General features: G+C 60.5%; 1 protein-coding gene across 2 annotated transcripts; it reads left to right on the plus strand.

Moving 5' to 3' along the window:
- The first annotated feature begins 36 nt into the window (after positions 1 to 36).
- Positions 37 to 19,872, plus strand: PDLIM2 (PDZ and LIM domain 2). 2 transcript variants are annotated; one of them, XM_073325016.1, is made up of 10 exons: positions 37 to 153; positions 3,639 to 3,783; positions 7,147 to 7,298; positions 10,921 to 10,990; positions 11,311 to 11,504; positions 11,674 to 11,758; positions 15,639 to 15,778; positions 17,430 to 17,575; positions 17,824 to 17,941; positions 18,946 to 19,872. In XM_073325016.1, the coding sequence occupies exons 2-10, from the start codon at positions 3,691 to 3,693 to the stop codon at positions 19,142 to 19,144; spliced, it is 1,197 nt and encodes a 398-aa protein (XP_073181117.1). In that variant the 5' UTR covers positions 37 to 153; positions 3,639 to 3,690; the 3' UTR covers positions 19,145 to 19,872. The 2 variants fall into 2 exon arrangements, with proteins under 2 accessions (XP_073181117.1, XP_073181115.1); XM_073325014.1 differs by lacking the exon at positions 37 to 153 and adding an exon at positions 3,207 to 3,226.
- The last annotated feature ends 5,856 nt before the right edge of the window (positions 19,873 to 25,728 follow it).

Consider the following 25,728-nt stretch of genomic DNA (forward strand, 5'->3'; position numbering starts at 1 on the left):
GCCACGGGGCGGGAGGAGGCTGCTAGCGCCGGGCCGCCCCCGCGAAGGACACCGCGGGCCGGGCCGTCTGCTCGCCGGGCCGAGAGCGGCTGGGCTGGGAGCCCGCGGGCGGGGGCTGCTCGCTCCGCACCCGCTGCGCCCGGGCGCCCCGAGGTAAGTGCCCCGGGCTGCTGTCGGGGTGCAGGGAGAGCCCGCCTGGGGCACGGCTGTGCCCAGGGCAGCTGGGGGGGCTGGGATTCCTGGGCTGCTCTCTGGCTCCTGCCCTCGGGTGACCGGATGTCTGGATATTAGGGACTTTGTCCTTATATATGCAACTCTACCCCCGAGTTCCCCGAAAAAGTCCCCACCTGCTTTCTGGTCACCCTGCCCCCCCCAGCCCCCCTGCGCTGGGATTCTGGAGGTGGGGGCGCCCGGGGCGCGCAAGGGGCTGCAGGCAGACGCTGGGGGGCTCTCGTCCAGCTCTTGGGTCAGAGGAGCTCCCAGGAGGGAGCCCTTGGCCCAGCTCGTGGGGGGCAGGGGCTGCGGATGCTCTGGCCTCTCCGTGCAAGTGTTCTGGCCCCTGGGAGCGTCCCTGCCCAGCCGGCAGCTTCCAGCCTTGCCCGGTCTCCGGACTCTGATCCCTGCCTGCCGCGCGGCAGACTTGGAAAGCGTCGCTCCGGCTTTAGGGCTGCGGGGTAATGACAGGCTGCGCTGCTGTGGGGAGCCAGGGCAGGGGCTGGGGCTATTTTGGGACTGTCTAGTAAATAGCCAGTCTCCTCATGTGGGGGGAGGAGGGGACTGAGAGCACCTCGGCTGCAGGAGGCCTGGCTCCTCCTCACCCCATTGCCCCTGCTTGCTAACAGGGTGCTCGCGTGCCCCCTTGGCTGATCAAGCTTTGCCCCGGCTCTTTATTCAAAGACAGCCCCGTTCCCTGCTGCCCCGGCCTCCTGTTGCCACCCCTCCAATTGCCCTGCAGGGAGCTAATCCAGCCTGAGTACTGATGCCAAGGTGTCGTGCACCCGGGAGCAATCTCTCCCTCTGGGGTGCTGCCCACGTAACGCACGAGCCACAGGGCTCCCCCACGTGAATCGTTCCCCTCCGAAGGCAGCTCTCTGCCCGTCACCCAACACCGTGCCTCTCTACTGGCCTCTGGGTACGCGCCAGTCACTGGTGAGCTCACAGGTGTGAGGCAAGTCAGAGATGTTGGATGCCAAGAGGGGACCCTTTCTAGTGCTTTGTCCCATCTGGTTCTGAGTGTCACAAGCAAAGGGGCTCCCTGTGCCCCCCATCTAGCCTCTGGGATGGCTGCGTGGGCACTCAAAGGCACACAGGTCTACCCTGCTGCTGGGTGGGGTATGGTTTCAGCCCTTCTCCCACCCCCACTCATGGGGGCCCTGCTGGAGTCCAGAGAGGATTGCCAGGCACAGGGCATGTCTGTATCTGGTGTGTGTGTGTTTGCGGGGAGGCGCTTCCTCCTGGCGCGGCAGAGCCAAGCACAGGAAATTCTTCCCAGCGGTTTCTCAAGCCCCTCTTTGTGTGCCTGGGATTTTTAAGATGTTTCCCTGACGGTTATGGAAGAGGTGTCGGGGCCAGCCGGCCGCTAGCCCTGCTTCCTCCCCCTCCGCCAAGCTGCATGTGAATCTAACCTCCCCAGGGAGGGGGCCTGCATGTGGTGCAGGGATCAGGAGCGCTCGGGGCTGTGTCTGACCTATTGACTCCAGCCGCTCAGATGTGGGGGAGCGGAGCATCGGGTCATCCACGGGGCTGTGCAGTGGGGCTGTCCTCGTGGGTTAGGAACAACGCCGGGCAGATTGGTCCTTCGGGTGCTGGAGGGGACAGGGGCCTTTCTTCCTTCCTCAGTCAGAAGGGGACGTGCAAAGTGGGCTGGGATGCGAACAGCACCAAATGGGCTGAACTGGGCCTCCCCTTCCTCCCCCCCCGCCATGATGCTGCCCAGATCCGACTCTTCATGTGTTCCTTGGGGTGGCCCCCCTGAGCTGCCTCACTGAGAGCCCTGGGCTGTTGTGCCGTCCCACCAAGACGGTCTTTTCCCACCCCAAACCACCACAGCCCGCCTTGGTGGGGGGCGGTGTCGGCACATGAAGGTGTCAGCTCAGCATCCTCTCCGGGGCGGGCTCGGGGAGCAGAAAAGCTTCTTCTGAGCCACAGGAACAAATGACTCAAACCTGTGGCTGCAAACTTCCTGCATTGTCTTGTCTCCGCTTCCTGCCAGAGCAGGGCACTGGGGGGGCCTGCTTGGCTCAGGCCTGCAGCAGTAACCTGCCAAGACCTCTTCTGCCCCTCAATACTGACAGCTGCTCTGTCTCTGCTCCCACCATCTCCCTCCTGCTCAAGTTTAAGCGATCTTCTGCCATTGCACGGTAGCCATCTGCCTCTTGCCAGTCCCATGGTCCTCTCCTCTCCAACACGCACTCTTGACCAGCTCTTCTCCCGCCCCGCAATCCTCACTGCCTTGCCCGCAGCACCATCCTTGCTATCCATTCTGCCACCTCTCCGAGCCAGCTCCCCCAGGCCTGGCACTGCTCTCCCTTGGCTCCCCTGCCCTAGGTTCACTGCTCTCTGGACCCTGGCTATGTCTGGGTCCCAGCAGGTTTCTTAGCTGAACCTGGCTTGGTCCCCTTGTCCGCCCCGTCTGCCCCAAGCCCTGCTGCGTGTGATTGCTCGCCCCCCATCCCCATAGCATGCTGGTTCACCCCACTGGTGTCATGTTTACCTGCCGACGGCTCTGCCAGTGCACCCATTTTCTGGATCGCAAAAGGGCCTCAAGGTGTGTAGGGGGCAGCCTCAGAACGAGACTGATTGACCACCTGCAATGCTGGGTTAATGCTGGCACCATCCAGAGTCAGTGCCTTCCCAGCGTGCCTGATCCCTCTGCAGGGTGAAGCTAGAGTGTCCCTGTCCCTGTTCTCTGTGCCTTTTCCGGTTGGGCTGGGCAGTGCTGGAGCAGGCCCTGGGAGCCAGCAGCCTGTGCCCACAGTGTATTTCTTTGCCTGGAGCCCCCTCCATCCGCCCCAGCTGCTTGTGGTTAGGAAAGGAAACCGTTGGCCTTATTGGCTGCTGTCAGGCCTGCAACGGGAAGGCAGAGGCTGTTTGCGCCAACCTGTGACAGTGCAAGACACTTCTCTGTGTCTCGCAGCTGCCCTCTCCGGAAGGAAAGAGCCGCCAGGCGAATGAACGTAGCGCGCCGATTGCCCTGCGAGAGAGGGCAGCGCTGGGACGACCCAGGGTGAGGGCCCCGGTTACTGCTGGGAAGCCCTTCTAGCTTTGATTTCAGGATTGGAGGAACGGGACTAGGAGTCAGGACTCCTGGGTTTTGTTCCTGGCTCTGGGAGGGGAGGGGGCTATAATGCTTAGTGCTGTGAGGGGGTGGGAGTCAGGACTCCTGGTTCCATTTCTACCTCTGGAAGGGGAGTGGGATCTAGTGGCTTAGAGCAGTGGGACTGGAACCAGGACTCCTGGGTTCTGTTGCCAGTTCTGCCACTACCTGCTTTGGCCGAGGCGAGAAAGGATCTTTCTCTCTCAACCCTGGACTCCACAACAGCCTAAAGTGCTCATGCTGCTGGGTTCAGCTTGTGCCTTGCTCCTCCCTGAATTTCCTTGCCCCCAGCCCTGATACGCTGGTTTTATTCCATTTTCAGATCCTCCTCCAGGTGCTGCCACGCTGCCCATCCTGCTGCCGCTGGACTCGCCATGTCAATGACGGTGAATCTGACCGGCCCGGCACCCTGGGGCTTCCGTATCACGGGAGGAAGGGACTTCAGGAAGCCTATCATTGTGTCCAAGGTAGGAGCATCCACATGCTGGGATTTGCCTGCTTGTGCTGGAGTGTGCTCTGGGCACTGGGAGCCAGGACTCCTGGGTTCTGATCTTGGCCCTGCCACTGAATCCCTGTATGGCCTTGCACAAGTGCCTTGGATGAGAAGAAAAGGAGTACTTGTGGCACCTTAGAGACTAACCAATTTATTAGAGCATAAGCTTTCGTGAGCTACAGCTCACTTCATCAGATGCATATCGTGGAAACTGCAGCAGACTTTATATATACACAGAGAATATGAAACAATACCTCCTCCCACCCCACTGTCCTGCTGGTAATAGCTTATCTAAAGTGATCATCAGGTGGGCCATTTCCAGCACAAATCCAGGTTTGTTGGTTAGTCTCTAAGGTGCCACAAGTCCTCCTTTTCTTTTTGCGAATACAGACTAACACGGCTGCTACTCTGAAACTTGGATGAGAAGGTGAGCGTTGCCCATGCTCTGGAGGTGAATAGGTTTTGATGGGCTGGCAAGAGGAGTGGCTTGCTCGGCTGCGGCTTTGAGGATTTAGCGAACACTTCCAAATCCCAGGCGAGACAACCCGGGTTAACAGCCTTGTGCAGGCGTGTTAAACTGGCCGAGTTCAAGCTAGGCTCCCCTGAGGATGTGCCATGCCCAGTTAAACCCATGTCAAGGCACACTGCCTTGTCCAGGCTAGGCTAACGAGTGGTAGCGAACACCTTCCAAAGCCTAGTCTGGGAGCTGCCTGAGGGCGCGTCTGGGATCTCAGCGAAGGGATCTTGGCTGGTGGTGTGCAGAGAGAGTGGCAGCCAGGCCCCCAGCTGCCCAGGGCTTTGTGTTCTGGAAGTAGCTGCCGAAACGGGAGCCGGGAAGCCAGTGGAATGCCCGGAGTTATGGCTCTCCCTGCTAAGTGGCATGTGCTGGGCAAGCTGCAGTGGCTCATGGAGCCCCAGGTGAAGAGCAGCCAGTCCAGGAGGTGAGGTAAAGAACCCACAGAGAGTGGGAGGCTGTTCCCCAGCAGGATGCTGCAGGTGCGTTCCTGTGGGGATCTGAAAGGGGAGAGCCCAGGCAGTGGTTCCAGCTCCCTGTCGGTGTGGGGTCTGGCGGGCTTGATCCTGGGGTGAGCTCCCTGTGGGTTTCCCCATGGCTCCCTTGTATAATCTGGCTGGCTGTCGCGCGGCTTTCCGCTGGCTTGCTGTCTTCTCTGTCCCCCTGTGCCAGAGCCACTTGCTCTCCCGTCGGCAAAGGGCAGGGGCTGCAGAGGAAGCTAGCTCCCTGCTGAGTGGGCGCGGTGCCAAGGGACCTGGGAGCAGATCCTGTTTACCGTCCTTGAGGAATCCTGCTCTGTGGGAACAGGCTAGAAGCCCCCGCGGTGCACGTGTGCGGAGAAAAACAACGAGCTCTAACTTCACCCATGGCCAAGAGGAGTTTCTCTCTGTTATTGTTCTGGCCTTGGCCTTGGTGTCCACTGTAAACCTGGCCTCAGTCAGGGGAGATCAGGACAGGGAGGTGGGGCCTTCTGCCTCCAAGTCACCAGCTGGGACCTGTGAGCAAGCTGGCCGTGACCGAGAGCCCTTCCGCCTCAGCAGAGAGGCCAAGGACTAAGTGGACCACAGAGATTCAACGCCCTCCCCCAGCCTTCGGGGTAGTCCCTCTGAATCAGGGTTTGGGGCACATTGGCAAGACAGGACTCCTGCTGTGCTGAACTGTGGATTTTCAGAAGCTTTTGTGCCCTGCGGCTTTTGCTCTGGCATCTTTCCCCAGCACTAGATTCATGTCACTTTATTGTCGATGGCGCAGGTGGCAAGGCCTACAGTTAAGATTGCTGGATGTTTCTCATTCTAAGCCCTATTTTTCCAAAGCCAAACTTTAAGCCTTCGGGCTGATATCGTCCAGGCTGACTGGCTGTCTCGGGCTGAACTTTTCTGGAAAGTTTCAGCTAAAACGGTTCAGCCGTTTCTGAGAAGGGAATTTGCCTCACTTGTTGCAGAGGTTGGCAGGTGTGTCATGAATGAGGCAAGGGGCTTCAGGAAGAGAAAGGATGGTCTCCTAGGTAAGGTGAGCGAACGCTGTCCTGGAGAACTAGATTCTATCCCTGCCTCTTGCCACAGAGTTCCTGCGTGATGCTGGGAAAGTCACTTAAACCGGACATTTGTTTGACAGATGGTCAATAATTACGTGTTCCTCATTTTCTGGGTGCCTGACTTGAGACCAGATAAGCAGAAGTGCTGAGCACTCCCAGCGTTGCCTGAAGTCAACTGGGAGCTGGGCCGTGAGCAGAAACATGCTACGTGTTGCTAAGTATGCTGAAATATCAGATGCCAGGCGTCTCAAATTGGACACGCAAAATTAGTTGGCAATTTTGGCTTTAAACTTTGTGCCTAGTTTTTGCACCTATAAGCTGGGGGGGGGTAATACCACCCCCTCGCCTCTTGGGCTCTGTGAATTTGTTAATTCATGTTTGCAGAGAATGAAGACTGCAATGAGAGCACTGTAGAAGAAGCCCACGAGGAAATGAATAATTCTGGACTCAGAGCAGGATTGGGATAGTGAGCAATACATCATGCATGGGACTGCACAGTGTTGGAGGGGGATAAGAGGAAATATTGCCCAGCTTTGCTGAACACTGTGCAGAGAGTAAGGCATGTAGTGTGGGGGATGGGAGAGGGGTGTCTGGGGAGTCTCACCACTTGGAAACTCAGCTGAGTAGCAGTGTCCTCTGCCCCAGGTCTACTCCCTACACTGTGGCCCCATTTTGACAGCCGCTTCCCAAGGGCTGTAGGGTATTTGGATGCTGTCTGATTTCCAGGTCAGGGATGGTTTTCTTCCCCACCCCCACCCCTCCAAGTCGAGGTAGGATGTCTGGGAGAAAAAGCTCTAGGCCCCTGAGTAGGGCTCCTCTGGGCCAGGGGCGGGTGGCGAAATCGCAGGGTTTGGCCATCCCTTTGGGCTCATCCTCACTGCAGAGTTACCCTGTGTTACAGCTAGTGTGTTCTGGCCAGCTATGGGCAGGGCTGGAGGCTGGGCTGGAAGAGGTCCCACAGAGAAGCCTAGCTTGGGAAAAAGCTGAAGCTGGTGACATGGTGGTAGGTGGCCGTAAAGGCAAGCCCCAGGCAGGGCTAAGATTGGGCTAGTGTCTCTTCTGTTCAGAGCAGCTTGGGAAGGGCCCCCTGCTTATCTCCGCCTCCCCTCTCGCCGCTCCTTGGGCCAAGGTGCTGGCGATCCACCTGGGCGAGGGTGGCCATGTCTCCTGTGCCATGGTATGCTGGAGGTGGCTGGCAGGTCTCTGCCGCCGGCACTGTGCCTCCCCCAGGGCGGTTTGTTTCTCTGCAGTAATGCCTGGGTGTTCTCCCCCGCCCCCTGGCCGTGCAGGTGATTGAGCGCGGTAAGGCCGCTGCAGGGGACCTCCGACCTGGTGACGTCATCGTCTCCATCAATGGCGACAGCACGGCCAACATGCTCAATGTGGAGGCGCAGAACAAGATCAAGCAGAGCTCCGGCCGGCTCCAGCTTCAAGTGGACAGGTGAGATCCGCCTGCCCGCGTCCACACTGTACTGTTCCCTCTTCCTCATCAGGGCAGGGATCTGCTCGGGGGGCCTGGCTTCACTATTCCCCCCCAGTCCCCCTGTGCTGTGGGAGCGCTGCAGCGTCTGGGTGGGGCGTCAGGGGTCTGTGTCAGAAATCTGGAGTCCTGCAAGTTCAAACTCGCAATCACTCCATCAGGATCCATCCCGGGCCCTTTTCATCACAGCAGCAAGGCCTACAGGGTAGAGCTGGGATTCATAACTCCTGGGTTCTCTTCCCAGCTCTGCCACTGACTCATTGGCTAGCCTTGGGCAAGTTATTGCCCTGCTCTGTGCCTCAGTTTCCCCTGCTGTGCAGTGGGGGATAATGATTCCTACCTCTCTCCCGGAGGGCTGGGGGTTAGTTAACCAATCGGTACAGCACTATTTACATCCTAATACAATATGCCGTTACCAGGGCTCAGCCCTGTACTGCTCCTTGGTAAATGTCTACACCTCCTGCATGGACAGGATGTGGAGCAAGAGATGAGGGTTATTCCCCTCTGCCCCTCCGCGGTGGAAGCATGGGCAAAGGCTGAGCTCCAACCCCCTTGGTTTACATGGAGCAGAGACGTACAAGAGAGATCCGAGGCCTGTATGGGGGATACAAGGCTGGACTACAGAGGGGTCTTGCCTTAGTCTCTTTGCTACGCCCTGGGGACCACTGCTCTGAGGTGCCGTGCCAGGCTTGATGCTGCAGCTCTGGCAGCTGGGAGGCATGCTGGGCATGGGGCTGTGGCTCCTGGGTGGGGGCGGGGGGCTGTGGCATGCTATGGGGGGTGGGCATGCTCTGCTGTGGGTGGCTCTGGGGCAGGGAGAGGGGATCAGCTGTGCTGTGTTTCTGAGGCAGGGGCATGCTGGGTATGGAGCTGTGGCTCAGACGGCAGGCGGGGCAGGGCTGGAGTTCGGCTGTACCAGGCACAGCGTGTCTGTTCCTCCCTGCTTCGGGAGGCGCCATCTCTGCTGTTGGCCTCGGGGGCCTTTAGGCTGCTTCTGGAAACTAGCCCGCTGTGCACACGGTGGACCAGGCAGCTTTGGCAGCTACCGCCCTGCAGCCCAGGTCTGACGGGTTCCAGTGAGCCTCTGCCCTCTGGGAGGGGCAGGTCAGGGGTGTCCTGTGACAGCCCCTTGCAGCATGGGGCAGGCCCCAGTCAGCGGAAGCTGCCTTGGGGGCTGTTATCCTCTGGGCTGTGGAGCTGGACACGACCCCCTCCCCTCCCCTCCCCTCCCCCCCAGATGGCCAGGCTGCAGGAGAGGGACCCTGCGTGGCAGGTCTGTCAATCCAGTCAGCCCTGGGGCTGGCTCTCCACTACCCGCCCTGATTCACCTGCTTGGCCCAGATGAGCTGGCTGCATGTGCGACGCTTACAGTCTGAGCCAGACCCCAGAGGAAGGGGAGGCCGGGCGCTGTCTTTCCCCTGATAGGTGCACTGGAGCCAGCGAGTGGCCCCTGGGAGCTAGCTGTGCTGGTACGTGGCTTGGCAAGCTGGGTGGCTCAGGCTAAGCCTGTGTAGCTGGGTCCTGCCCCACTGGGGAGGTGGAAACTTTCTTTGCACTGTCTCCTGATGACTCTGACTGTCCAGAATGTGCAACCGTCTTTGCGGGGGGGAGGTGATGGGTACATCCTATAAATACCTCACGGCTGACCCGGGTGCGGCCACTTGCCAGCCTGACTCACGGCTTCCTCTTGCCCTCCCCTGCCATCTGCGGCATTCGCAAGGGATTGTTTGGCAAAGGTATCTGCCTGGCCTGCTGCCCCAGGCGTTGCACTGTAGGGTGAGGACATGCCTGGGAGCGCCAGGCAAAATCCTGGGCTGAGCCCCCGCCCTGCCCTGATCAGCTGCTCTTGCAGCAGGTCGCGTAGCCTGGATGCTCACTCGCATCCCCCCCCAGCAGTTGCACGCTCAAATGCATGTGCGCACAAGCTTCCATGCAGTCACGCTTGCACAGGTGTGTGCAGCCTAGTTTCACCATTGCTGGTGCACGAGCTCCTGGGGAGCTGCCTGCCCAAGAGACCCCTCCCACACGTGAGAAGCCCCTTTCTCTCGCCAGCTCCCTTAGTAGTCTATCTCTCCTGGCTGCCTCTCTGCTCAGTGCTGCGTCCTCTCCCCCTCTCCAGCTGACTGGGACGTGCAGCGTGTCCTGATGAAGGGTGGGAAACCCTCATGGTATCTTGGAAGTGGCCCAAAACCCACAAACCCAGCCGGAGCGGCTCAGGAGACAGCATTCCGCTCATTCCGGGCCCTTCGGCTCATCTCCTTCCCTTCCCCGCCTGCCCCGAGAGCCAGCCTGCTGTCCCTGTGCTCCCGCTGGGTCCCCAGGGTGGGGAGCCACGCCTCTCCGTCCCCTGGCTGCTGGCCCATTCCCCTCTGGCCCTTCATCTCCTGGCCTCTGCTGTACTACAGGGGAGAACAGTGCCCCACCTGCGTACCTTCCCCCAACTTACACACACTCACCCCGGGAACTGGCTCGGTCTCTCTGTGAAAGCAATGTCCCTTTTTGCTGCCACTGGGCATGTCTGCCTGTGTCTGGCAGTGGGAGCTGCCCCCAAAGCCACGGTCTTGTCACAGGGATGTCTGGCTAGGAGCCTGGGAGGCAAGCATACAGCTGCAGTCTGCTCTGTGTCCCGCTGGCTGGGGCTAACCCCACGTGGACCGTGGAGTGCTGGTCCCTATATTCTGTCCCCTTTGGGGCTGGGCCTGGGCTTCAGAACTCGAGAGACCCTTCCAGCCTCCTGCCCCTCTGCTCTCAGGAATATGGGATGTGGGGGCAGGACTCCTCTCATCTCCCACCATCACGTTGCATTCCTATGGTCCAACTTGTACCCCTCCATTTAACTGCCCTTCATGAATTCCAGCTCCTGGCTACATCAAAGCCCCCAGCGGGTTCCTGTTGAGAGGGGGAGAGAATATAAAGTAGCCCTGTATTCCCCTCCTCCCGCCGCCTGGCCTCCGGGGCTGGTGCCGCATCCAGCACATCCGGGCTGGGACCAGGAGTAGGGTGGAAGAAGTCCTCTTAACCCTTTGTCCTTCCAACTATGCCTGGATAGGGAGGGTGCTGAGTGGAGCGAAGCCTCTGGGGTGAACTGAGTTCTTCCTCACTGACGGGGAGGCGTTACGGTAGCACCTCGAGGCCCCCGCTGAAATCAGGGCCCCGTTACTCCAGGTGCTGTTCGTAGATAGCTCACTGCAGAATGGGCTGTTTCTTACCAGCCAAAGAAACAAGATGGTGGGTTATTAATGTTACCCCATTGGACAGATGGGGACTGAGGGGCTAGGGGTCTTGCCCAAGGGTGCAGAGTCTGTGGCGGAGCAGGGAGTAAACCTTGGGTCTCCTGTGTCCCAGGCCTGCGCCCCCAGCTTATCCTTCCTCTGCTTTCCCAAGGGGAGGGTAGTTACTGCAGGCTATCAGACACAGTATGCCGAGGAACATGGCCTCAGGGCAGGGCACAAGAGGAGTAACTAGCCAGCTGCCTCCTCTGGTCCCGGTTGTCATCCCAAGGCCCCAAAGGTGGAATGGGGGCCAGTCAGGCCAGTCTCTCTCTCTCCCTCCATCTCCTCCTCTCTTTTTCCATTGCACTCAGGTCCCCGTTGTTCTTTCCCGGCCAGACTAATGGTGAGAGCTCCCCAGAGATGTTGGCCATGAGGTTCCAGGTGAGACCCTCCCCACCAGGTCCTTCCCCAAACCCTGGGGAGAGTGGAAACATCCAGCACCACCTGGCAGCGGGAGTCCCATGTCTTGGCTCCAAGCCCTGCCCTTGGGGTGGGGGGAAGGGGATGCTGTGCCTGTTAATGGTCCTGGGCCCTGATTTCAGGGCATGGCTGCCTTTGCCCACCCCAAGGCCTCTCCCCACGCAAGGGTCCTTCCCGCTCAACCCCAAAGAAGGGGGAGCGATGGGGAGCCGGGCCATCCTGACTGGTGTGTGGGGTGGTTCCATCCCCCTTCCCGCTTGGCTGACAGTATCTTTCCCCAGGATGTTGTGCGAACCAGGGATGACAGCCAGGGCTCGGTGAGGTCCTCCTACTCCAGCCCAGCATCCCTCAGCCCCCGGCCCGGCAGCCCCTTCTCATCCTCGTCACCCGGGTACCGGCCTGGCAGCCCTTACAGCCCCCAGAGGCCCAGCCTGCCCTCCGAGGGCAGAGTGGAGATGGTGGTGAGCAGCCGCAGGTAAGGCCCAGAGCCAGGGAGAGGTTGGGGGTGGGGTGGGTGTGCCACGCATCTGGGTTTGAATGGCCCAGGTGTGGGGGGCTGGCAGGGTGGAGACGGTGGGATACAGCTGACCTTTTTTTGATCCCCCGGTGAATGGGTTTCCCATAGACTTTTCTCCCCCTTTCAGCTTCCAGTCTCTGGCCAGTTCTCCCAGTATCTTTGAGGATCGCTCCCCCTCACCCTATGGGCACCAGCGTTCAGGCAGCAGACAGGTGAGCAGGAGGACGCTGGGGTAACAGCATCCCAGCTGCACAGCGTTCTGTGTTGGGGGGGATCCCCCCCACATCAAGCTGGGGTGTGATGCTGCAGGGGGCAGGTGTTGGCCTCGTACCCTGGGGACCTGGCATTGTGCTGGGGCGGAGGTACGTCTGTGGGGGAGAGTCTGAGTTACGTTGTCTCTTTCCCCTACCTGAGCCGCTGCAGGAAGCCTTGTGATGCCCTGTGTGGGGCCAATGACACAAGCTCCTCCAATTCCCGCCCCCCAGGGTTTGGGATGCTTCGTCTCTGAACGCAGGGCTTACGCTGTCAAGGGGGAGCGGGGCGCCAGAGGCCCAGCTGGCAATTCCTGTCGCTGGCTGTCCCTTCTTTGTCAGGTGGGGTAACTGGACAGTCTCACCCTAGCAAAGTCCAGTCTGTCTTCGCAGTCCTGCTGAGCTCTCGGCCCCAGCGATATCTTGTGGCAGCGAGTCCCACAGGCTAACCACCCATTGTGCAGCAATCTGAAACATGCTTCCCTTCGGTGTCACTGACTGGGGGGCTCCAGGGGAGGGCCACTGCCTCCCCTGTCCTACTCGCGGCCTGTCCATCTGCACCAGCTCTTTGCCACCTCTCCCTAGGCCCCATTCAGTCTCCCAGAGCCTGTCTCTGAACCCCCCTCTCCTGGGATATTTTTCCTTGGGGCATTTGCCCCTTCCCCTCCCAGTGCTGGGTCTGGGTGCAGGTGTATTTGTAGGATTGGGGAAGAGCTCCATTGTGGCAACAGGAGGGGATTTTACTGCTGGAGGGGGTCGGGGTGTTCACATCATCCCTTGGTGCTGTGACTGTTCTCTTTTGGTCCATCCAGCTTTGCCCACCTCCTCCATCCAGCCTCCATGTTCCTGCCCTGCCCCGGAGTGACCCTCCTGGCAGAATGAGGGCTTTGGCCTCCGTGTTGCCCCCGGGAGGCCGTGCGCTGGGCCCCGTTACTAAAGCAGCCGGCTGCCCGACTGTAGCCTCCCACTCTGTCCCCGCAGGCAGCAGAGCACCTGGCGGAGGATGTTTGCCTGTTTCTACCTGGCGTCTCCGAGGCAACGGCTCAGGGCTGGGGAGGGAAAACCAGTTTGGGGAGATGCTGCTGCTCTCCCGTGGGCATGCAAGGCAGGGACGCTGGCAGGGGAGGCTGCCTCCACAAAGACACGTGGTGGGTCCTGGGAGCTTCTGCTCTTCCCTGGAGGAGCCGCTTGCTCCATTGCCTCTCAGGGCGGGGGGGAGAGGGGGCGCTGTTCAGTCTCTGTTCAAAGCTGGATACTGCCTGCCCCAGGGCCCCAACCCCAGCCCTGGGTGCGTGTTCTCTGCCTGCTGATAGCCAGGCCCCACTGGTGCCACAGGTCCAGGGAGTTCAGGGCCGGTGAGCTGCAGCCCAGCGCCTGAGCCACGAGCCCCAGGTACCCGTCCTGCCGGCGCTCAGCAGAGCCCGGCTCCAAGGGGCTGCATCCCCCGGGGGCGGTGGGCTCCGTTCCCTGCTGCTCGCTCCTGGCTCCGGGTACGTCCTTCCCTATCCCGGAGGTGCATGGGCAGTGTGCCCAGGCTGGTTGCAGTGCAAGCCCCCAGTCGACTTTCTAGCCAGACCTACACCCAGGGGTGAGGTGCTGGGAAGCCGGTGGTCCACCAGGGGGTCTGGCTCCTGGACTCTCCCGTTTCCCTTTCCCGTGGGGACCTGTTCTGTGCGCTCCGGTGGCGTAGGGCCCGGAGCCACATCCTAGCGCACCCCACTTGGCACCGACCGGCATTTTCTTGGCTCCCGTCCTCTCCAGCGTGTTTCTACTGGGCGCTGCTGCTGCTTCCTCCTGGCTCCGGCTCCGTGGCAGCCACTGGCTCCGGCTCCGTGGCAGCCACTGGCCCCGAGGGCCCGCTCCCTCCCCACCCTAGTTCCCTTTATTTTCTTGGGGCTGGGGATATTTTTCAAGCCCAAATTGGGAAGCGCGGTGGCCCTGGAGCATGGCCTGTTCCAGCTGGCAGTGGGCTCAGCCCCGGCAGGCCCTTGGCTTCCCCTGCTTGTTTGTTCTCTCATTCCTTCCCAGCATTTATTTGCTTTGGTCTCTGGGCCCTGGTGAGCTCCTCCCTGCCTGCAGGCCACACCAGAGCTGGGGCCCTGCGGGTGGGATCGGAGATGGGGAGATGTGACCCCACTGGGCGGGAGATGGGCTGGGATGCTTTCCCTGAGCCACGTGGCTCAGAGGCAGCTAATCAGCCCTTCCTAGCAGCAAACAGTGCATCCAGGGCCCCAGAGGCGAGACCATCCCCCCAACCTGCCTGTCTCTTGATTCCCTCCCTCACCTGATGACACCCCCCCCAAGGGTCTGTCTTTGGGACGTTTGCTCGAGTTAACTGCAGGGCCTGGCACGTTGATATGGCCGAACCTTGCTGCGTTGTGGGAGCTGGAGTGTCGCTGATGGGAGGAGGGATGCTTAAAGTTCAGGCGGAACTGCAGGGAGAGTCTCTAAGGGATTGATCAGGGCTGCTGCTCTGGAGCCAGGGAAGTTGCTATGCACATGGCACAGGTACACGCTCGTGGGCTCTGTGCTTGGCTCCTTGCCGAGATCTGAGCCAGCCAGATCCCCTGCTCCTGGGGAAGGGGAACAGACCCCTCTACTTTCCTCCTTGCAGGGAAGGCTGAGCAGCTGGGCTCTGCTGGCTTGTGGGGTGTGCTCTGTCGAGTCTTTCTCCCAGAAACATTTGCTTCCACTTATCTGGGGTTTTGCCTTTCTTGTGGCTCCAGGGCCGCTAAACAGGAGCAGATGCCGCTGGAGGAGCGTTTCTGTGCTAGCAGCAGACAGGCTAAAAATAACAGGCTTTTCGGGGGGCGGAAGCGCGTGTCTCCTGGATTTGGCCAGAGCTGACCCAGAAATAGGCATGCTGAGCAGGGGCACAGCCCTGGCAGATAGGGTGCTGGGCAGCACCGTGACAGGGAGGAGAGGGGCATGTCTGCCTGGTGCTGCGTACCTGGCTGGTCCTTGCAGAAAGGAGCCAGGGCTCTGGCGGGAGTGGGGAGCAAGCTGGGAGGGGCGCTGTGCTGGCCACGTTCCCCTCCGCTCCCCATGGAGGGGGCAGGGTCTGGCTGGCCTTGGCACTGGCTTGGTGGGGGCGGCCAGGGACCCCTTTCAGGGCCTGCTCCAAGAGGGTGTCACTACCCAGAGCATCTTTTGCTTGCCCTGGGGTGGAATGAGCACGTGCAGCTCACCGCATGGTGCCAGGATGCTGGAGCCCTAGCCCCTAGAGCAGAGCCTCCATCTCCCCTGCAAGCTGACGGGGCATCTGCCTCTCCCAGATCCACCCATTGCCCACTTCCCCCAGCAAGCAGAGCCCTCTCTGCACTGCTCATGCCCCCGCCGGGGGCACCCAGGAAACCAGCCCAGCATCTTGGGCCAGGGCCATGCGGGACAAGGAGAGCATTGCTGTGTGTGTCTCCCCAGCCAGGAGCCGCCTGTCTGAGGGGTCCCCTTTGTTCCGCTGGGAAACGCTCCGGCAGCTGGGAGGAGATGTCTGGACTGTGGGTCAGGGGCGTCCTCTAGTGGCCGGAGCATGCAGTGCAGCCCTGGGTGAACGTGAAAGAGCCGCGCTCTTGTATCCCGCGGGGTGAAAATGGGGTGGACCTGTTGAGTGTCTGCACAAAGCATCCCTGCCCTGCGGCATCCAGCTTGCTAGTATCCACAGCTCCACTTGTCCCTTGCTAAGGCATCGGGACGGGTGCCGTGGCCCAGCGAGCAGAGCTCTGGCTTGGGAGGGCTGAGCCCCCCGAGTTCTGCAACCCCCGGCTGGCGTGGCTGTCTGGCTCTACAGCCTCAGTCAGGGTCTGGCTCCTCACGCTCCCTCCTCCTCTCTCTCCTGTCTCAGGAGCGGGGCAGCTTCTGCCACCCAAGCAGTTCTCCGGTTGCAGCTCTGCCTCTGATCAACCGCACACCATCCCCTCTCGGCCCTTGGGAGATGGTGGGGGTCCCGGGCAGGGCCTCACCCTCGTACAGCCCCCGCAACAGGTAAGCCTTGCTCGCCAGCTGGGTCCTGGGCAGGGAGGGGGGTGTGATCCAGCCCAGAGCGAAGGATGTTGCGGGGAAACAGTCTGTGACCCACAAGGCTCCAGGGGAAGTGAGACATAAGCCAGGCTATCAAGAGGGCCTGCAGGATGCTGCCATTTGGGGCGAAGGGGCATTGGCAGAGCCGTGCCAGCCCTGAACTGATTTGGAGAGTGAAGTGTGTGTGTGTGTGGGGGGGGGCCTCAGGTTGAGGTGAATCGCCTCAGCGGGGCAGGGAGGGGGCTGTAGCTCGAGACTGAGGCACATTGCGGGATCTGGCTCCAGAGAGGGGTCTCTTTGGGTCTCACCTGAGCTGGGAGATTGAGGGTGAGGCTGTGGGGGTCAGTTTGGGGGTGCATAGCCTGGGGAGACTGGGTCTGGTTTGGGTTGTGGGAGGCAGGCTGGGACTGAGGCTCTTCACCAGAGCGTCCTGTTCCTACTGCCCCGCACCCCTTGCTATTCTAGTCCCACAGCCCTGCCAAAGCACCTCTGTCCTGACCCACGGCACCCCCTGCTGCTCCGCTGAGCTCTGCCAAGGCCCTGCGCAGGCTGGGGGCGGGAGGTGGTGAAAGGAGCCGAGCACTGGAGTAGCTGAGAGTGGGGCGGGGCACCTTTGGAGAGAACGGGCCCCTGGCCGAGAGGGGAGTTGTGGGGTCAGGGGAGCCCTCTGGTCTGCTGGGAAATCCCTGCCCAGTGATCCCAGGCCCCAGCCCAGGGCGCCATGCAAGGGTTAACTTGGCTGACGCAGGTGTGCGTGGGAAGGAGCAGGGCAGGCCTGGGCGTCACCCTGGCCAGGGAGTGTCAGTACCTTGTCAGCACAGAGAGCTGGAGACTGGGCCTGCAGAGAGACCGAAGGGGCAGCAGGCTCGCCCTCTTGGCTGGGCCCGGGGGTAGGTATTTGAGGAGGGGGGTGAATTACCAGTTCCCAGCCCCGGGGGAGCTGGCCATGTGTATGGGATGCAGGGTGCCAGCTGGGGTGTGGCCCCGGGCTCCCTCATGGAGGAAGTGCAGAGGCGTGGGCTAGAAAGGCACCCCCCCGAAGGCCTCGGGTGGGACGGGGTGATGGGCACAGAGTTGTCTGCACCTGGGTTGAGGAGTTGGCTCGGTCAGTGCAGCTCAGCTGCCGGGGTCCCTCCTCCCTTGGGATGGGAGTTGCAGGTGTCTCATCCTGGCTGAGGTCAAGGGGGGAGAGGGATCCTGCCAGTTCCTCCCTAGGGATGGGAGGCCGTGGCCCCAGGGGCCTCTCGGGATTAGGGGGTTAGCAGTCACCTCTGGGACCCCAAGCTGGTACGCTGAGGGGGTTGGATTGTCTGAACACCCTGCCCGCCGCCAGGCTGCTGCTGCCTTGGCACAAAGGGGATTCGCTTGCAGCTTTGGCAGGTGAGGGGACCTTAAATTCCCCGTGTGTTGGGATGGGATGAGCCCCCTGCTCCTTTCTGGAGCACCGAGGCTTCCAGGTGGGTAGCTGCGCACAGTGGGTGGTTAGCAGGGCTGGTTGGCCGGGATCTTGCTCCCCACCCCACAGCTTGGGGCTGGATGCCTGGGGCTGGACATGGCTAGGAGCTCTGTGTTCTTCAGCGGGGCTGCTATACACCAGGGCCTGCTCTCTCTGCAGCCTGGACTTGGAGCCGGCCATGCGGCGCTTGGAGGAGGACTCTGAGGTTTACAAAATGATGCAGGAGAACCGCGAGATCCGGGCCGCTCCGCGGCAGTCCAACACCTTCCGCCTGCTCCAGGTGGCTCTGGAGACTGACGGGGGAGGTGAGCAGAGGCCAGAGGGAACTGGGACGGAGAAGGGAGTGGGCAGGAATCCAGAAGAGGAGAGCAGAGGGGCCAGGACAAGGGCAGGGGTGTAATAGTCTCCAGGGTCTGGGGTTGTGCATGGATGGAAGGGTCAGGGTGAAGGGGATTAGTCTCTGGGGTCCAGGGCAGTGGGCGGGGGGGGGGAAGGGTCTGTGGACATGGGAGTGCATCCTGGATCCTAATGTCTCCCTTGCTCTCCTTTTCAGTGGGCACCGCGACCCCCTTTCCCAGCCAGCTGTCCCCCAGCTCCCACAAGCCAGTCACCAGCTCTGTGGCCGGGGTCCAGAAGCTGCACACGTGTGAGAAGTGTGGCACCGGCATCACGTGAGTGTGGCTTATGCAGGGGAGGGAGACTCTGGAGACCCTCAACCTCCTTTTGGGCTGACAGCTCCATTTATCCCAGGATTTCTGCGGGGGAGGGCCCAGTCGGAAACTCGCAGCAAGCCTGGGCTGTCTTGTCCTTGCAGCCCCCAGTGCCAGTTCCCGCAAGCAAGGTCTCATCTCCATGTGGCAGGAGAGGGTGTCAGCCTGGTGCTCACAGTCCAGACTCCTGGGTTCAATTCCTGGCCAAGGGGGAGCAGTCCAGGTGGGGAGCAGTCTGCCCCTCCCATATTGCTAGGTGGGGGCGCGGAATGGCTTTGGCAGAATACAGAAGGCTGATGTGCTGGTATAGCGATGAGAGTGCAGGGGCTGGGAGTCAATCTCCTGGATTCTATCCCCGCCTTTGCCACCGACACCCTTTGCAAGTCCTGGTCACGCTCCGTGCCTCACTTTCCCCCATCTGGGAAGGCTTCACGAATGTCTGCAGCATTGGAGCTGGGGATCCATCCTTCTCCGGGCTCTGGGGCAGTTCAGACCCACAGACCTGGCAGCTGGAGTCCGTGTGCCTTTACTGCCCCTTTGCTCCGTGAAGCGTGGCTAGGCATGGGGCTTGGCTGCCTTAACCCCTCGGGACGAGACGCAGGTGGACACGTGGTCGCCCTCCTCTGTGCATCTCACTCTGTGTGCACAAAAAGGCTTCCGGGGCTACTCTTGCTCTCGGCTGGTTGCTGAAGCAATGAGAGCTGCTCCGGGTGCCTGGAGCGATGCCATGGTGAGCAGCCTTAGGCTGGAGTTCAGAGGAAGGTGCCTGGGTCTTAGGGATGTCCCCACTGAGCAGGCAGGAACCCGTTGCTTGAAGGGCTTGGCCGTAGCTTGGGAGAATGGAAGGCGGAGCTGACCCTGTTGGGATATGAAGGGGGAGCCTGGGGGCAGTGGCGTCTGGAGAGTTGGGACGCTGTTGGCCAGCTCTCCCTCCCAGCTGACCGTGTCTATGCTGTCTCCCGCAGGACCCAGGCAGTGAGGATCCAGGAGAGCCGCTACCGTCACCCTGCCTGCTACGTCTGTGCCGACTGTGGCCTCAACCTCAAGATGCGGGGCCACTTCTGGGTGGGCGAGGAGCTGTACTGCGAGAAGCATGCCCGCCAGCGCTACCAGGGCCCCGGGGAGGGCGCTACTGCTGCCATGGGCATCTCCTCCAAGTCCTGAGTTGCCCCCGAGAGCATGGGGCCTGGGGCTCCCTGGATCTGCCCCCCACACACACTTCCTGGGGCTTCCGCCAAGCACAAACGCCACCTCCCACGCTGGGAATCTTACTGATGTGTCCTGCTTTCAGCCTCCCTCGATTGGCTGCCAGGCCCTTGCTCCCACTGCTCCCCAGCCCATCGGCTTCGCTGCTCTTGTTGCCTGTGGCCAATTGAGAGAGACCAGTGAGGGAGCCTGCTAGGTATAGGGTAGGGGGTGGGAATGGGACAAAGAGTGGTCTTTTGCCTCTAGGTCACCAGTTTGAATCCAGCTCCCTCTGCTCAGACAGTCCCAGCTGGTGGTTGTCCAGCTGCAGAAATGAGCTTGTTTGGTTCTCAGCCCGTTTCTTAAAAGGAGTCTGGCCTAAGGGGTGCCCAGCTGTGGGAGATGCTTGCCCTGTCTTCGTCCTGCTCAGTGAGCAGAGGGTTCAGACTCCAGGGCTGCCGGCCCCGTACCTCTCACCAGGGCACCTCCAGGACACAGAGACGCGCTGTAGGACGGCTGTATCCCCTCTTTCTCACGATCACTGCCAGGAGCTGTGTGCGCGTCTGGGTGCAGTGGGGAGGGAGGGGTGGCGCTCACACACTTAGGTACTGGGGGCCTTGCAGGGGGGAATGGGTTTGGCACAGCTTTGTACACTGACTTTGTAAAGCTTCTCTAAGGTATTAAACCAGATCTCTATATAAAATATAATATGTATGTGTATATATATATATATACATATACCTGCCCCGCACCCGCCCGCTCCTGTGTCTGGTCTGTGAATGCAGCCAAGAGGGAGGGGGAGCATGCTTTTTCCCAAGGACCAATGGGGCTTAAAGGAAGAGGGTGCGTCCCACCCACCTGAGTCAGGATAGAGATAGACAGGGTTGATGGGGAAAATCTCCATTCCTATCAGAGGGGCACACTCTGGAGGTGGAGGAAATGCACCTTCCCATTAGGGATGTAGGGGGATGCTCTGGGGTCTCTCCTTCCCATGATAGAGGTTGTGCAGGGCTTTGAGTCCCTTTCTGTATTCTGCCAAGCTGAGGGGGGTATGGAAGGGGGCACCTCTAGTCCCAGGGGGTGATGCAGAGTTGGGAGGCTCTGTGGCCAACCAACCAGTTAATTGAGCAGTCCGGGGAGATTTCCAGCCGCAGTGGGTCCTCTCGCTGCCACCAGCTCCGAGTGGGAGGTGAGGTGAGGTGAGGGCGGGCGCCCCAGGCCCACGGGAGCCAGGTCTGCACTGTCGTCACAGGCTAGGCAGGGTGTTGGCAGAGGTGTCTGGGGGGCCTGGTTGGGCGTGTTGCTCGGAGGTCAGGGGAAGGCCGCAGCACCTGGGCTGATGGATCCCACTGCACAGTGCAGTGCCTGCTGTCACCTGCCCCCTTTCAGAGTGCAGTGTGGGCAGCTGGACGCTGGAGGGCAGCAGCTTCCCTTCAGCACCTTGCACTGACTTGGGACAGTGCAGCCAGCTCAACGCCTCCTGGGCAGGTGTGCGTGTGGTTGTGTGTGTGTGTATGATTGTTTGCAGGAGAGAATGCCCAGGCTGCTTGGGCAGCAGTGCATTGTGGGTGAGCTTGGACCAGGGTCTGAGGCAGCTGTGCCCTGGCCTGGCAGGTCCCCTCGCAGCAGGCAGTTGGGTGCATGTGCAGAGGAGGGAGCTGGTTAGAGCAGGGTTGACCCATGGAGCTTTGCTCTTGCAAAATCTGTGGGCTCCTCTGGCAAAGGGCATGGCTGGGGAAGGGGCAGGCAAGCTTCCCTCCCTGCCCAGGTGGTGGTTACCTGACGGGGGCCCTGCGCTGAGATGCAGAACAGCGCTAGCAAGCGGGGCTCAAAGGCTGTCCAGTCCCATGGGGCTGGGTGTGTTCTGACCCTGGGGCGAGCCCCAGGCCAGTGGCTGCCAGATGCACAGGAGGAGGAGGCAGGCAGGCCAGTGCAGGACCTGTGCTCCAGCCCAGCTGCTGGAGGAGAGGCCACAGGTACCAGTGTGCCCATGTCTGGTGTTCCCTGGGGCATTATTATCCTGCTATACCAGGGCACCCTCAGGACAGGGTGCAGAAAGGGTCATGGGGTGGTCATGGGCAACCACCCTACAGATACGTGCAGACCCTCGTGGAGCACGTAGCCTTGAATGCTGGCCCCCTGCCTGGTTTGGTACCTGTGGGGGCACCTGCAGAACCAGCCCTCCCCTTCTCAGTCCACAGAGATGAGACCCTTGCCCAGGTGATCTGAAGGAGCATTGCCCTGTAGGGGGGCTGGGGTGCCCAGCCCCGCTCTGCCAGGGGGACGGAAGCAATTGGGCAATACCCACTGGCCCTGGGGGAGCAGCCCAGCTGTCGCTTCCACCTGCGCGTTTCAAACAGCGTCTGCAAACTGCTCTAGGGACGAGTGACTTGGAAGCAGCTGAGGAGCCTATAACTCGGCCTGAAATCAGCCGGGGGGACGGTTGAGCTTGCTCAGCCAGCAGAGACCTTCCTACCCAGAGCCCAGGCCTGGCATCACCTCGCCCTGCTTCCCAGTGAGGGGTAAGTAGCACTCTGGAAATGCTAATGTGAGTGGGGAGGGGGGTGCAGGGAGAGAAAGTGGCCTCATGGGACTCTCCTCTGTCCCAGCCTCTCCACCCTCTGCGCAGTAGGTGTGTAGCATCACTGGGGAGGGGAGGTGACGTGCCTGAGGATGCAGAGGGAATGGCTGGCAGAGCTGGGTTTAAAGCTCTGGAGCTCCTGCCGCCCCTCTGTTAGGCCTCTTGTCCATCTCCGTGGACGGGAGCTGGGAACAAGAGCCCAGGAGTCCTGGGCCCCTGTCCTGCGTCTGGGCCACATGGGATGGGATGATTGTGGCTTGAGTCTGTTGGACGTGTGCAGCGTCCTGCAGTCGCTGCTCTGCCCAGGCTCCTAGCTGCGTCCCGTTTCTCGGGTGCAGGGTGTCGCGGTGGCTGGAATGCCTGTGGGGTGGGGACTGAATTGGAAAGGAGGTGGGGGGGGTCACTGATCCCCAAGAGGTCAAGTTGTGGGGGGGGAAGGGGGAGAATCCAGCCATTTAAGAAGCACAAACAAAACACTGTGCCAAAGGCCAGGAGCAGCATTCCTGGCGCCTTCTCGCTTCCTGTTTGAAGCTGCATTCCTGTCATGAAGTCACCGCAGAAAGAGCCTGCTCTGGAATGCAGCCTGTGCGTACAGCGCGGTCAGGGCTGCAAGAAGCAGCAGTGGGGAAGGTGCAGGGTTCTTTGCCCATGTTGCACCCCAACGTGTGCTAGGGTTCCCCGGGAGCTGCAGGGGACTCCCCTGGCTTAGTCCGTGGCAGAAATTGGCAGCGCGCTCATTTTCCCTGGGACTGGAGTGACTCCAGGGCAGAGAACAGCAGGGCACTGGGCCTCCTGGGTTCTGTTCTGGTGCTGGGAGGGAATGGGATCTAGTGGTTAGAATAGCGGGGCTGGGTCCTCCTATCTCTATGTGTACTACCATCGCTTTGGGTAGAGAGAAAGCGAGGCGTAGTGGGCTGCGAGCCAGGACTCCTCAGTTCTGTTCCCTGCCCTAACACTCATAGCTTTGGACAGGGCACTTAAGCTCCGTGCCTCAGTTTCCCCATCACTAAAGCTAGGAGGATGACTGTCTTCCCCCACCCCTTGGTGGCAGCCTGTTGGAGCTGAGGACTAAACAGACCGTGGAGACATGTTAGCGTTAGATGGCCATACACCAGCCCTTTAACCCAGGGTTCTCAAACTGGGGGTAATGAGGTTATTACATGGGGGGGTCGCAAGCTGTCAGCCTCCACCCCAAACCCCGCTTTGCCTCCCGCATTTATAATGGTGTTAAATATATTAAAAAGTGTTTTTAATTTATAGGGGGGGGGGGTCGCACTCAGAGACTTGCTATGTGAAAGGGGTCACCAGTAAAAAAAAAAAAGTTTGAGAACCACTGCTTTAACCAAAGCCCTCTTTGTTGCTGCCCAGGGTGGGGGATCTCCAGCCAGTGCAGGTGTGAGATGGATGCTGAAGACCCCTTGATGCTGCTAACAAGGCAGCTCAACTGCTGCACCTGGGTAATCCTCACAGGCTTTTCATGCGGCCTCCTGTGGGGGGATGAGCCCCAGGCCCTGCCCGCTGCCCCCTTGTTCTCTGTTGGGAAGTGTTAATGGGAAGTGTCAGTGCTTTATTGCTAGCTGTCAGTGGAGGCCTTTGTTCCCCTGAAGGAGGGCCAGACGGGCTCTTTATCGGCTGCTCTCCAAGCCCAGTGCTCTTTGGCTTTGCACAGAGGTGTGCTGGGGGTACTACTGGGGATTTGCTGCTTCTCTGCAGGGCCTTGTGCAGCAGCCCGCTCCCCCTGGGTTTCACTGGGCCCCCCTGCTGTCTTGCTGGTTTCAGCAGAGAGTCCTGTGCATAGATTAGGAGTGCGGAGCCGGGGTGGGGGGAGGCTCCTGGCTGGAATGGGAGCCGCATGGACAAGGCCTCCAGTCCTGGCCAGGGCGTGACTGCTCCCAGCAGGATGCTTTCCCAGCAGCAAGGCCCAGGACCCCTCTCTCCCTGGGGGAGGGGCCCATCATCTCCCCTGGGCTTGGCGTGCTGGTGATGACTGGGTAGCACATAGGGGATCCGGGCAAGGCCCTTGCACCCCCATCCCTCTGCCTGTTCACATTTCAGCTCAGAGTGCCACTGAGGGACTTCAGTGCCGTGGTACCCACCAAATGATGCCCCAGAGGGAGGAAGGGGATGTCCTGAAGGCCTGATGGAAATGCAGCAGGCCCTGCAGTGATGCGCTGGTGGTGGGCGGCAGCAATGTGATCGTAAAGCCCAACATGCCCTGTGGGGTGGACACCAATATGCCCCGGAGATGCACAATGCACCCCATGAAAGGCTGTAGAAAATCGGTGCTGTATGTGTGTGGCTAGAGGGTTGCCAACCCTTCAGGATTGGCCTGGAGTCTCCCGGAAGTGGCATTGATCTCCCGGTGACTATTGAAAGCCATCCGGGAGATTTGAATAGGATATTTTAAGAAAATGACATGTCGTGCAGGCGGGCGGGAAATCTCCCAGAATAGCTCCAGTCAAAGTTGGCAACCCTATGTGTGGCCCTTATGACCCTGGGAATGCATGGCCAGGCTTGTGTTCAGGGGCTGGTACCATACGGCCCTTGAGCCCTGTGTGATGAATACTCTGGGCTCCCTTTTCCCAACTTCTGCTGGGCCCTGCTGTCCCCACCTGCCATCCGGGTTTGGGGTGGGGTTTGAGCAACCGTGGCCTGTTAGAACACTTACCGTGGAGTGGCAGGCAGTGGGCCGCGGCTGCAAGGTTGGCTGGCCAGGAGACACATTGGTTGGGCTCTGCAGTGGAAAGATGATGGCTCGTGGCAGTGGGAATGAAAGGACCCATTTCCGTCCCTTGTGACAGCCCAGTCTGTCAGGAGAGGGTCTGGGCAGGTTGCCTGTTCTCCAGCCCTTGGGTGCTCTGGCAGTTGTTACACCTGGTCTCCAGCCCCCCTCCAGCTGCAGAAAGCTGCTCTTTATCCCCTGCTGGATTAGAAGTGAGTCTGTCACTGTGCCATTGACCCGTGCGGCGATGCACACTCCCGTGCATCCTAAAATGCCTCCTGTTTGCTGGCGTTCTATTGCAGCACCAGCCGTTGTGTCTTTCTTCCTCTGAGGGCCCTTCAGCACATCTGCTGGGTCCTCAGAGCTGCGAGCTTCCCCAGAGCAGTGCCCTGCCCATGCCAGGCAGGACTCCGGGGTGTGCACTTCCCCCCAGCAGGGCCTGGCAAATAAGGTGCAAACACTTCAGCGCCCATGCAAGCCTTCCAGGCCCTCCTACTCCAAGGTCTCTAGGTGGGAGGTTTTTTTCACTTTTGCTTGAACACAGGTTCTACCACTGAGTTATCTCAACGGTGGCCTGGCCTGGGGCTGGGTTACTCTGCTCTTTCAGAGAGGCAAGACTTGTCCCTAAAGAACCCCAACCAAACTCAAATAAATCAGGGAGGGAGTGGGGTCTAGGAGTTAGAGCATAGAGCTTCCTGGATTCCGGTCCTGGCGCTGGGTAGGGAGTGGGATGTAGAGAAGTGGTGGGCATCGTCCTTGCTGGGACTCCTGGGTTCAGTTTCCAGCCCGGGGGTGCTGTCTCTTTTGGGTTGCTTGCAGTCTGTGAAAGGGGAAGGGGGGCCTGGGCCCTGGTGTGAGGGGTGAATCCGTGGACAACAAGTGCTGCGCTAGGTACGTGCGAGGGGCTGGTCCTGTGAACCAGGTAGAAGAGGCCAGCCCTTTGTGTTTGCAGCCCAGCCCTGTCTGCAATCCCACCTGAACTCTGTCCCTTTGGTATACGTGCTCCCCTTGCCCTCGCAGATCCCTGCCTAAGCTCCTGCTGCTGCTGAGGGCTGATTCCGGCTTGTCAGCAGTGGCAGGAGGAGGGGGGCAGGTGAATTCCCGCACGTTCGCCTAAGTCCCTTTATCTCCCTTATCTCTGTCTCCCTCCCTGAAGGGACTGACGGAACAGGAGGCTCAGGCAGGGCTTCCTTCAGCAGCTGCTCCCACCCCTGCGTTCTCTGCAGGCCCCGGGAGGGCGTGGGCCCTGATGCACACGGG

This window comes from Lepidochelys kempii, chromosome 26 (assembly GCF_965140265.1).
Source record: "Lepidochelys kempii isolate rLepKem1 chromosome 26, rLepKem1.hap2, whole genome shotgun sequence".
Classification (NCBI taxonomy): Eukaryota; Metazoa; Chordata; order Testudines; family Cheloniidae; genus Lepidochelys; species Lepidochelys kempii.